Raw genomic sequence first — 13,254 nt, forward strand, 5'->3', positions numbered from 1 at the left:
CGGCCTAGTAGTATGTTGTGGTCTACCGTGTCGAACGCAGCGCTGAGATCCAGTAATACTAAGACTGAGATTTTGCCATTATCTGTGTTTAAATGGATGTCATTAAATACCTTAATTAGAGCAGTCTCGGTGCTGTGGTGTGGTCGAAATCCTGACTGGAAGACATCAAAGCCATTACTTAGTGCCAGGAAGTTATTCAGTTGTTGGAAAACAACCTTTTCAATTATTTTGCTTAGAAATGGGAGGTTTGATATGGGCCTATAATTGTTCATTTGTGAGCTGTCTAGATTATTCTTTTTTAAGAGTGGCTTGATGACTGCAGTTTTCAGGGTATGTGGGAACACACCTGAAAGAAGAGATGTGTTTACAATTTGTAGTAAATCAGAGGCCATGCAGTTGGATACAGTTTTGCAGAAGTCTGTAGGTAGAACATCAAGGCAACAGGTGGAGGATTTCAGATATTGTATAGTGTCCCCCAGGGTTTTATGGTTGATCGTATTAAATTGTGTCATGGTATTGATTTTAAGTGGACACTGTGACGACACATGTCCTGTACCTGGAATGGAGGCACTAACTGCTTGTCTAATTTTCTGAATTTTGTCAGTGAAGAATGAGGCAAATTCATTGCAGGCCCTGGTGGATAGAAGTTCAGAGGCTACTGACACAGGAGGGTTTGTCAGCCTATCAACAGTGGCAAACAAAGCACGCGCATTGATATGGGTTTTGGTGATGATGTCAGAAAAGAAGGTCTGCCGTGCATTTCTCAGCTCCATATTATAAATGCGAAGTCTCTCTTTATAGATGTCATAATGAACATGGAGATTTGTTTTTCGCCATCTGCGTTCAGATTTTCGACACTCTCTCTTTTCTATTCTGACCAGCATGGCGTTTCTCCATGGAGATCTTCTCTTACCAGAGACCACCTTCACCTTAGTGGGTGCAACGGCGTCAATAATGTTTGTAATTTTAACATTGAAATGATCTACAAGCTCGTTGACTGAGGCCATATAGAGGGCAGGTGTGGACGAGAAAGCCTGAGTAAATATCTCACTGGTGTTTTCAGTGATGTGCCGTTTTGAGATAACCTCTGATTGAGAATTTGTGTGCATGGAGATAGTACTCTCAAAGAAAACACAGGAATGATCAGAGAGCGCAACATCAGACACCTGAACCTTAGAAATATTCAGACCTTTGGTGATGATTAAGTCCAGAGTGTGCCCCTTGTTGTGTGTGGGCTCCGTCACATGCTGAGTCAGTCCATAGTTATCAAGGACACAACCTAGCTCTTTAGTCCCTCTGCCCTGAGGGTTGTCAACATGGATGTTAAAATCACCAACAATAACCACACAGTCAAAGTCAATGCAGACAGTAGACAACAGTTCAGCAAAGTCATCAAAGAAGTTTGGACAGTATTTGGGTGGCCTGTAGATGTTTAGAAATATGGCTCGAGAAGAGGAATTCAACTGAAGAGCCACATATTCAAAGGAACCAAAATTTCCATAACACATCTGCTTACATTGGAGGGAGTCATTAAACAAGATGGCTACTCCACCTCCTTTCTTATGCACTCTAGCCTCGCTCATAAAGCTGAAGTTGGGAGGAGTTGACTCAATAAGAACAGCTGCACTGTTACCTTAGTCTAGCCAAGTTTCAGTTAAAAACATAAAATCAAGATTGTGGTTGGTGATAAAATCATTGATTAAAAATGTCTTTCCTGTTAAAGATCTGACATTTAATAAAGCTAAGTTTAGTGTGCTGAGGGTATTATCTGCACATTTCTCTGTGATAGTTTGTGGCTGACGAGGAAAATATACTAAATTTGATACATTTGTAGAGCCGGTTGAGTGTTTCCTGTTACTTAGCAGATTCACCATTGTTTTTCTATTACCTATCAAGACAGGAATTGAGGAAGATACCATCACGTTGGGTCCTGGCTTGTCCTGGAAGGGGTCATGAGTGCCATTAGCCTTGTAGCCTGGACCCAGTACATATCAGTTAGAGCTTGCTGTATTTTGTAAACAAGTAACTGAATGTGCTGTGTCTTTATCAGGCTGGGCCCGGCAGGGGGTAAGGGCGGTTGGGAGCGCGTAATACAGCGCGTGAAGGTGCTTGCTGGTGGATGCCGGTGAGAGGAAGCAAGTGAGAGACTCCCCCTCTTGGGGGGGTGGATCCTCGCTGGTGAGTGCTAGTGGGAGGGGGGGAGTGAGAGACTCCCCCTCGGGGGGGTGGAGGGGGTGGATCCTCACTGGTGAGTGCTAGTGGGAGGGGGGGAGTGAGAGACTCCCGATCTTGGGGGGGTGGATCCTCGCTGGTGAGTGCTAGTGGGAGGGGGGGAGTGAGAGACTTCCCCTCTTGCAGTAGCTCATCAATTTGGCTGAGCTTCAGTGTGGCAGCTTTGATGAGGCCCTTGATTGGTGAGCGTGGTGGAGGAGGGGAGGGGCATCGTTGGGTTGTTGTCGATGGGGTGTGGTGTGAAGATTCTTCTTCCTGGCGCGGGTGTCTCCCATAATCAGAGCTTTGTTGAAGCAACAGCTCTTCAAGGTTTCTGCCATGTTGTGATATGTCTTCCTTCTGTTTTGGTATTTCTTGTCTCTTGTCCTTGACCATGGCAGAGGGAGCAGATGGATGACGCAGAGAATAGAACAGATTGGAGATAAACAGTTTTACTCCTGACCTGTTAAGGCAGAGTCCATTTCTCTGAAAAAGATGTTATCGTTCCCAAAAAAATGGAAAATTGTCAATGTAGCGCACTGAGTGAGTGGTACAGGCAGTTGAGAGTCATGTGTTCAGTGCCAACAGTCTGCTGAATCTCTCAACCCCTCTTCTGACTGGTGGTAGAGGGCCGCTGATAAACACCTCCGCTTTCAGAGAACTGACTGTGTTCAGCAGATCAATAAAGTCTCGTTTAAGAACTTCCGACTGCTGTTGCGCAACGTCATTTGTCCCCACGTGCACAATGATGTTTTCCACAGTTGGATGTGTAACCCCGATATGCAAGATTTTTTTTGTCATGTCAGCAACCGTATCCTTGGGAAAGCAGAGTATTTTGGTGCTTTCACTGCACATGCTTCTCACATCTTTTACAGTAAAGTCACCCACAATCAGAGTTTGAGGCCCAGTCGGTAGCTTTCCCTGTAGCCTTTTACTTTCTGGTTTACTCTCAGTCCTTACCCTGCTGTGTGAAGAAGAGATGTGATCCAGGTCATCAGACAGTGGGGCAAATTTGTTCTCCAGTTGTATGGTTGATTGTCGGCGAGATCTTGTCCAGGAATTTACATCCAAACACCTAAAACCTTTGTCTTTGTAATTTATCACCTCCCCCCAAGTCCCCTGCAAAACCCAGTTTCAGTCATGTAAAACACCTCAACTCTCCCTCTTTTGTAATTGTAAACACACTCTGCATAGCTCTTCCTCATCTCTTTGTTTAAGTCAGAAGGGCCCCACCTTAGTCTTCCTCGTCCTGATTCAGACCTCTGTTTTCTTTGTTTTCTCATGTCACATGTTTTTACTCTTGGCCACGCCTGCCATTCATGTACAATGCAGTAGCCAATCACATCCTGGAAACACTGTACCTTTGTTTGGACTGTACATAAGCCACAGCTAGAAGAGGCTGACTTCACTTCTCTGACTTAACCACCCTTGCTGTGTTTTGCAGGAAGTCCTTGCGCAAGTATTGTGTTTCACAATAAATCAGACTTAACCTTTTGAACGAATCTTGGTAAATCCTTTAAAATCCACTACAGTTTGGCGACGCGGATGATCTGGGAGGACTACCTGCGTGTTGCCGGGATTCCAGTGGATGAACTGATCGACAGACGTGTCGGTCCATATGGGCTTGGAAAATCAATTTTCTCTCTTGCGCCAGAGCGCTAGCCGAGATTATTTCCTCAGTTCTGCCACTGGATTCCTGAGGCTCACAGGTACGTTTAAACGAACCCTCTTATGGTTCTGAGTTGTATTTGCCTTGATTTGGTTCAGTTGTGTTGGTCTGGATTGGTGAAAACAGGAACCCCAGCGTGGGTATTTAGTCCTACCGAGGGTAGGAAGAGCATGGTTGATGTTTCGTTTCAAGAACGATACCAACTAGCTTAAGCCTCATTGTTGATGTTTCGTTTTCAGAACGATACCAACTAGCTTAAGCCCCGTTGTTGATGTTCGTGTTAGCACGATTGCCGACTAGCTTCGAAGTGATTGTTGATGTTCGTTGAAGAACGATTACCAACGAGATGGTAGCTACGGGAGTGATTGAGAGTTTTTGCAATCCGCGTTTCTTGGAGAAACGATTTCCCCTTTTCCCGGGTGGATTAGTAAACCTAACGAGAAGTTAGCTTTGATCAGATTGGTAAACCTAACGAGAAGTTAGCTTTGATCAGATTGGTAAACCTAACGAGAAGTTAGCTTTGATCAGATTGGTAAACCTAACGAGAAGTTAGCTTTGATCAGATTGGTAAACCTAACGAGAAGTTAGCTTTGATCAGATTGGTAAACCTAACGAGCGTTAGCTTTGACCAAAGCTGTACAGTATTTTGGTAGGATCTAGACATCATGGTTTAGCCTGGACCAAATTGCTAGTGCAGCCGGGCATGCTTTGTTGTAAACGTGGGCCTTTGTTTCATGTTTGTGTGTTAAGTCGTATATTAGTCGGTTTTGGTCGTCGTTTGGTCGTCCTTTGTTTGCGTTCCCGTGTGTCTGCTACGTTCTCTCTTGCATGTGCACGGGGGGTTGGTCGTCTTATGTGTTCACTGTTTGAGCCTCGGCTCTTGATTATTGTTTGTTATGCGCGCCATGGATCCAGGTAAAGTATTGTTTTGTACCCTTTTTAGACTGTTAAAATTCTGCTAGATTCCCAGTAGGCTAGCTAACTGGTTGCCAAGGAGACGCAGGAAAACTCTCGCGGTGTTCTGCCATTGAGCCAGAAGAGAACAAAGCACTTCGCTGACTAGGTGAGTACTAAGCGAATTTAATGTCTTAATGTGTGTTTCTTTCGAAATTGTATTCTTTCCCGCCGTGAGTTAACCATAAGGTTTCCTTTCATTGCTGTTTTGGGTTTTTAGGGGGCTGCGTCGTGATTATTTGGGATTTGTTTCTTTAAAATTTCCCCGCGCACAACCAAAGACCACATCCGGGTCATACATGCAACATTTTGGGATCACCACTAGGTGTCCCTGTAACACTAGTTATTAAGATATGGCTAGAGAATGTAACAGAATTCTACTGCTAGCCTGATGAGATTGATGTGCTAAAGCATTTTCGATTTCTTACATCCACATCTGACATTTTAGTGTTAAATTCTAAGATTCGGGCTCAGCTAGAGGGTTAAGGGAAAAGACTGTTAATTCTCTAGACTGGTCTGTTTTTAAGATTTGGGAGAGTAGAACGAGAGTTTTTTTTTTTTATTAGGTCAGGAAGGAAAGATAAGGAGATTCAGCAAACAGTCTCTCCACCATTTCCCCACAGAATAACTCTGTTTTAAAATTAGATTCCCCCCTCGACTTGTTGCGCCATTAGCCACGCCCTTTCTCTCTACGGGTTAAGCGCGCCCCTTTCTACGAGGTATTTGTCCGAACAGGGCCGGAAGGAAGAGCCTCCGATTTTGGGGTCGAGCGCCACCTGCTGGAGTTCCCTTGAATAACCCATAAGGGAGATTTTAACTAGCCAAGATTGAGAGATTTTTTTTTTTTAAGATAATGGTGGCAGGATGAAATAGATGTAGAGCCTTTGAGTCTTAAGTTGCTGTTAATGTTTCTGAGCAGATCTTTTAGGTAATAGTGGAGAACTCAAAAGTCTGACAGGGTTGAATAGGTGTTTGATTCAGGAGTTGTTTCAATAGTCAATGAATGGCCATAAGCTGTTCGTGTTATGCATTCTACTGTATGAATTTTCATTCATATAATGATAATGTGTTTTGAGGAGTTGGCTCTAGGCCTTCTCCTCTGCTATTGAACCCAGTCTGTGTTTTGAGTCTTAATTTTCAGGTGCTATGGACCCTGGGCGGCAGGTCTTTGAGGAGCCTGGATCATGCCTTCCTGGGGACATTTGGAACCTGCTGTTGACAACTGTCGTTCCGGGAGTGATGGGTGAATGCCGAACCAGGAGACGGGCACAGGACACCGGAGGTGGAGATGGAGATTACTGGCCTGTTTCCCTACAGATGGGCGATCTGGGGTTCGTGAGATACAGACCAACGCCATGTCACCAACTCACTGTGAGCGACAGATAAGTATGAAACAGGAGCAGTGCCCAAATACTCTGTCCTCAAATGCAGAAGAAGGAGGGTTTTAGATATACAAATTTTAGCTCTACAAATGAAGCTTTGATGGAGTTTTTTTTTGATTAGTTAATTGTAAATGAAGCCAGTTCATTTTAGTGTCAGTTTCTTTGACCCATCTCTATTGTTATCCTGACTTCAGGAAATTTTTGCTTTCACCCTTAGGGGGTGTTGTTTTGTTGAGACGAGAATATGGGTATTTTCTTTTCATAAAATCGCAAGAGAACTGCTAGAGCCAAATCCAATTGCCTTGATCATGACTGGGGACTGGGCGTGTTGAAGTCATTCTAACACTGCCCCTGATGTCACTGTAGGCTACTGCAGACTGGCTCTAAATGACACTTGAACAGTCACCCTGTTTAAGTTTTCCTGACAGAATATCAACATTTTTTCCCCAAAGCAGGAGCTTGCGCTTAACCATGTTTCTGAGTATCTCCTACAGACTGTTGAATAACCGTTCCTGACCAAAGAAGGGAACAGGGAGACCAGACCAGAGGACTCTCTTTTGCTCTTCTGTTTTGTCTCTGTTTGTCTCTCTCATCTGTGGATCCACAGACGGAGCACTTCATCAGCCTGTGCTGGAGGCGGGAGCGCCGAGGTGAGCCCTCCAGCAGCACGACCCGGGCCGGCCCTACGTGGAGCAGTACAGGGATGGACCGGGTTCAGTTCAAGAGCCTACATTTCTGACCTACAAGCATCTGCTCCACCTGCGGAGAAAAAGAAATGAAGGACTAAGTGCACATTTCCACCACCAAACTAACCTGTATCTAGGGCCTAATGACAAACCTGTACTACCTCGTTCATGTTTTCATTATGCTTTCAAACTAGCCCACGGGCCAGATCATGTTTCAAAAACAGGGGTGGCGGAGGATGTTAACAGATGTCTCCAACAGAGTGAGGACCGCCATTTCCTGAGGCTAAGGAGGGGTTCCTGCATCACATCTCTCCTGGGGGTTGGGTCCTGATCCACGACCTGGGGCCGTCCCCACGCAGACGGCCGCCAGAGTAGCTGAGAGAACTTCGACGCCGTTGCGTCCCAAACCAAGGAGCAGATGAGCAGCCTGAGAACAGGCCAGAAAACATGGAAGAGAAGAGATGTAGCGGGGTGAACCTACCCGTCAAAGAGATGTAGCGGGGTGAACCTACCCGTCAAAGAGATGTAGCGGGGTGAACCTACCCGTCAAAGATGGAACAATCAGGACCATGGCATTCTGGCCTGTGTGGAATAGCTGTCAAAAGTAGCTGAGAGGACGGTCCATGCAGCCGAAACCAGAGATCTCAAGGGCAAAGCGGTCACCACCACACTGTCCTCTCCTCTGATGAGCAATCGGAGAGTGACCTTGACGGTCACCGCCACACTGCCCTCTCCTCTGATGAGCAATCGGAGACTGACCTTGCCGGTCACCTCCTTCTCGTGGTTGTTATGACAACGTGGACAAGCTCAACAGCAATGACTGCACCTCTAACCGCACACACTGGAACCTACATTGAACATTCAGAAACGCAAACATGGAAGCTACGATCCAGAAGAAATTACATGCGATTATTCACAACAAGAGTGAATGAACTTTATAATTATCTTGAAAAAATATCATATTTGTTTACAAGAGTTGCAATGGTTGAAACATGAGTTGATAAATAAGTTTTGGGTTTTTCCTCTAAATTGACCAAGAGGTTTTTTGCCCTCCTTACACTGCTAACCATTTTATCTTTTTGCCTTATTCAAAATTTAAATCAAGGGTTTTTGGTGAATGGTTGTCCACTCTTAGACTATAAATAGTATATAATCATGTCATTTTTTTTTAAATCTTGTTTCCTGTCAATTTCTGAAGCAAGGGGTTTTGGTGTGTGATTTTGCACGTTGAGAGAAAATAATAAAAAAAAAAAAAAAAAAGAGATTTTTTTTTTTTTTCTCCACCTAGTGGAGAGATTATTTCCTTTCCACATGTATAGCATAGCTGACTGTTTACACTGTGTTTGGATTTTATTTTTGTGTGCCTGTTCAGGCACAAATGAGGGATTGTCCAGGAATTTACATCCAAACACCTAAAACCTTTGTCTTTGTAATTTATCACCTCCCCCCAAGTCCCCTGCAAAACCCAGTTTCAGTCATGTAAAACACCTCAACTCTCCCTCTTTTGTAATTGTAAACACACTCTGCATAGCTCTTCCTCATCTCTTTGTTTAAGTCAGAAGGGCCCCACCTTAGTCTTCCTCGTCCTGATTCAGACCTCTGTTTTCTTTGTTTTCTCATGTCACATGTTTTTACTCTTGGCCACGCCTGCCATTCATGTACAATGCAGTAGCCAATCACATCCTGGAAACACTGTACCTTTGTTTGGACTGTACATAAGCCACAGCTAGAAGAGGCTGACTTCACTTCTCTGACTTAACCACCCTTGCTGTGTTTTGCAGGAAGTCCTTGCGCAAGTATTGTGTTTCACAATAAATCAGACTTAACCTTTTGAACGAATCTTGGTAAATCCTTTAAAATCCACTACAATCTGTTTCTGGTTCTCCCTTTTGCAGTTGTCCACGGCGGTGTCCTTCTAGGGACAGGGGTTGAAGAGGCACTCTGCCTGGATGATAATGCAGGCCAGTCAGTCTCATAGTTCTCCAGGGACGGGTCTCTGCCTTGTTCTCCCTTTTCCCTGGGAGGTGAATTTCTCTTAGGCTTTGCACCAAGAGAGTTCCAGGGAGGGTTTGTAGGTTTAGTGCCCAGTACATGGCTCTCCTGTACATGGACAGTGACCAATTGTCATGCTATGATCAGGGGTAATACATTTGCCCATCCCAAGACTGGGGTTAGCATTCCAGTGAGGGGCAGGATTACATGCAGGACTTCTTCTGTTATTTATTTGTTAAAATGCCCATGCCCTTTGTACTATATAGGCAAAACTAAGAAGGAATTTAGGACAATGATAATTGAGCATCGTTGTTCTATACGCAATCATGATGAAAAGTCTTCAGTTGCCAGACATTTCAACAGTCAGAAACACAATGTCAATGACCTACAGTTCATGGGATTGGAATTCATAAAAGCTCCGGCTTGCGGAGGCTCGAGAGAGCTTATTCTCTCTAAAAAAGAGTGTTATTGGATTCACCACCTGGGCACCCCCATTCCACATGGAATGAATGAAGAAATTGTATTGACTTGTTTTCTGTAAAAAGTCTCTACAATATCTTGTTTGTGTGGGCTGTTTACTTCACCACTATGGTGTGATTTTTCTTCATTTTTTTCTTCAACATTTTTCCAGGCATGTTTCTCCTAGCATAAAATTGGCTGGTTGTCTTCTTATGACATTGTGTTGACCAATAGCCTATCAGAGCCTACTGCACCTGTGCCATGAGACAGATTGTGAACCTTCATTAAGCACACCTGCGAGTGTGTCATTGTATTTTTTGCCATGCACTGAAGAAGGGTGTAGTCCCGAAACGTTTGCTTTTATGGCATTAAAAATATCAACTTGGAGTGCGGTTCTCAATCTTCATTCGTAACTGTGCACTTCCCATTGTCATATGCACACTTTGTTTTCTACTCTTTCTCTTTTTGTTGTATTTTTATTTGTTTCATACTAGTATTTATTTCATGCCTTTGTGACTTATACTGTACAAGGGTGTCAGAAAGGGCGAATGATTCAAAGGGCCTGAGGCTGAGAGGGGCCCATAAATGTCTGGGTGTGGATAGGGCCTGCATTGGCCAAATGGCAAAGGGTAATTTTACTATAATTAACAACACCACAATCAATAGAATCTGTGATGATAAATAAATACATCCATTAAATTGTAAAATCTATCTATCCGTGGGCACCCCTCTCTCCTCCCCTCTATTAGACATGGTTTAATATGTTGCCCCAACTGCCGCGGCAGAATCGTCCAGGCCATATCAAACTGGCCTAAACTGCTTTCTGTGTCCCTATGTCCCTTTCTGTACATATATATATATAAACTAAGTCTTATGATCTTAGCCCATTTTAGTGCCTCTGTAAGACATACAGAGGCACTCGACAAGGTTGTCCTGTCACCTTTATTATTTGCATTAGTCATTGAGTCGCTGGCCGAGGCCATTCGAATGACATCCTCTATATATGGGTTACAGGTTGGAGATGTTTGTCATAAAATAACACTTTATGCTGATGATGTGTTAGTGTTCTTATCCAATCCTGAGTTATCAGTAACTTCTCTCATTAGGATCATTGACTTGTTTAGTAAGTTCTCTGGATATAAAATGAACTTAAACAAGTCAGAAGCCATGCCTCTATGCAGTCTTTCTACTATACCTAATATTGTGCCATCTTTTCCCTTTAAATGGTCCCCTTCAGATTTTGTTTATTTAGGCATTTCTATTACTCCATTATTTAATCAGATGTATAAAGCTAATTTTGTTCCACTACTTCATCAAATGAGACTAGATTTAGCGTGCTGGAACTCACTACCTGTTTCTTGGATAGGACAAATAGCCCTAGTAAAAATTAACTTATTACCTAGATTGCTTTATCCCATTCAAATGATTCCTATATTGTTTTCTAATAGTGTCTTAAAAGATTTGAACGGTTGGCTCAGCTCCTTTATATGGAATAAACGCAAACCTAGACTAAAAATGTCTTTTCTTCAGCTGTCAGGCTCAATGGGTGCCTACCAAATATTAAAGTGTATCAGTTGTGTGCTCATTTGAGGTTTATATCAGAATGGGTAAAGAACGACTCATTCTATTTGGTTGGACATTGAAACATCATTATCAAAATGTATATTACAGGACTTATTATTTTTTAAGAATTTTAAGAATATAAGAGATAAGTGTGCTAATCCAATAACAATCAATACATTGACGGCATGGAGAATGGTCGTATGGAGGGGAGGTCTAAGTTAACATCAACTTTTACCCCACTAATTAACAGCCCAGATTTCTTACCTGGAATGTTGGACGCTGGCTTCCAGCAATGGAATAACAAAAATATAACCAAACTGGGAGATTTATTTTCTAATTTTAATTTAATGTAATTTGAACAAATGAGACAGAAATATCACCTTCCAAAACAAGACTTATTTCGATTTCTGCAAATAAGAAATTACATTACTAAGAGTACCACCCTTATAGACCGCCCTGAGATATCTACTATTGAGAAAGTGATGTTTCAACAACCAGCTAAGGTATCTTTGAGTTTGTTTTACGGAGTATTATGTGACATGTCCCTTAGCAATACACAGAGGGTTAAAGATATATGGGAAAAGGAACTGTCAGTGACTATAGATGAGGAGACATGGAAGGACATTTGGAACCATGCTAAAAATATATCCATCTGCTCTCGAAGTAAATCAATCCAACTTAAAATTATACATAGGATACATATATCCCCTCATCGCAGGCATTTTTTTAACCCATCATTTTCTCCTCACTGTCTTAAATGTAAAACTGAAAAAGGTACCTTAACCCATTGCTTATGGTCATGTTGTAAAATACAGAAGTATTGGTCTGATATTATATGTGAAATAGAAAAGATTTTCAACAGAAATCTGGAGATGGACCCTACAGTATGTCATTGATTCTAGGCCTCCCAGGAGAAAACATTACCACAGCAGCTAGCAAAAGACTGTATAACATCCTAACTTTTGCTGCTAGGAAAAATATTGTGTTACAATGGATAAATAACAAAGGCCCATCTGTCAATGGCTGGCATAAAGAAGTATCTGAACAGATGCCACTGGAATTTCTTACATGTATTATACATACCAAAACAAATTAGTTTTATAAAGTCTGGCAGCCCTACTTGAACTACCTAGGACCTAAATTATCTTCTATTATTCTTAACCTTGTGTAAGCTGTGATCTAATTGCAATATAAGCTTCCTCTGTAACCTCCTGTATAGGCTATTTATGGATTTGACTATCAGAGCAGTTTTTTATTTTTTATTTTTTTTATTATCTTTGTTTTTCTGTTTTTTGTTTAATTTAATTTCTGTCTTTGTCCGTTCTGTTTTATTATTATTGTCTATGTTTGCACTGTTATTGTTTTTGTGCTAAAAACTGAAAACCCAATAAATATATTGAAATTACCTTTGTTATACTGAATGACATTGATGAAGTGCAAAAGTCAGAACAAAAGTTATTCAAGTTTTCATATATTTTTTAGATTCAGTATGTCACCCATTTTTCTATATATTGTTGTAAACACTAACACAATTATGCCACGGGTCTTTATTTATGTTTTTAGGCTGAATTTCTACATTTTAATTTCACTGTTGTTATTAATTTTTTTACTGGGACAGTCATACTGAATGACATTTTTGACACTTTCGAGGTCAATAGCTCCCTTAATTTAATACTTTGTAACAATATTTCTGGGTCAAAAAAGGGTACGAGTTCAGTGATTGAATATATTTATGCATCAAATTCACACGTCACGTCTTTGACCCATATACTGTATATATATATATTTATATATATATATATATATATATATATACTGCTTAGAGGTTCTGTAACCTATGTTGTTACTTTAGTGGGTATTTTAGCGTGGAAATGTAAAGACCTAGTTCTCAAATGTTCCTCTGCAAATGTTCCTCTCAACATAAAAATCTAATGTTATATATTTGACCTAAATTTGATGACATTTTCTGTACTATTGCTCTATGTATTGACCTCCAGCACCTCATCCCAATCTACATGTATTGACCTCCAGCACCTCATCCCAATCTCTCTATTTTTAACCTTCTGAAATTGTTATGGAATATGACAAGAGAATAAAAACACTGTCCTGTTTAGACACTGTCAGTGTAATTCTCGTCCTCACCAGGCAGCTGGAGTAGCCAATCCCAGCCATCTTTGGGGAGATGTGTTTCCACACCCCGATGCTGCCCTGCCGTATACACTGGCCCGCTGCCAACTCCATGAAGAAGAGGGGAACCCCCATCACCACCAACAGCATGACATAGAGCACCATGAATGCCCCTGAGAGAAGGAGAGGGAGAGGAAGGAGGGGAGGAGGT

The 13,254-nt window shown here is 42.0% G+C and overlaps 1 protein-coding gene across 1 annotated transcript in view; it reads right to left on the reverse strand.

Moving 5' to 3' along the window:
• Positions 1-13,254, reverse strand: part of slc6a16a (solute carrier family 6 member 16a) — a gene marked incomplete at its 5' end in the record, with an annotated part of 39,630 nt that overhangs the window by 24,161 nt on the left and 2,215 nt on the right. Inside the window, one exon of the mRNA XM_084439031.1 lies at positions 13,059-13,216. Within this exon, the coding sequence (XP_084295157.1) occupies positions 13,059-13,216 (158 nt within the window). The remainder of the gene's footprint in view (positions 1-13,058; positions 13,217-13,254) is intronic.

Source organism: Borostomias antarcticus, assembly GCF_949987555.1.
Source record: "Borostomias antarcticus genome assembly, chromosome: 5".
Taxonomy (NCBI): Eukaryota; Metazoa; Chordata; class Actinopteri; order Stomiiformes; family Stomiidae; genus Borostomias; species Borostomias antarcticus.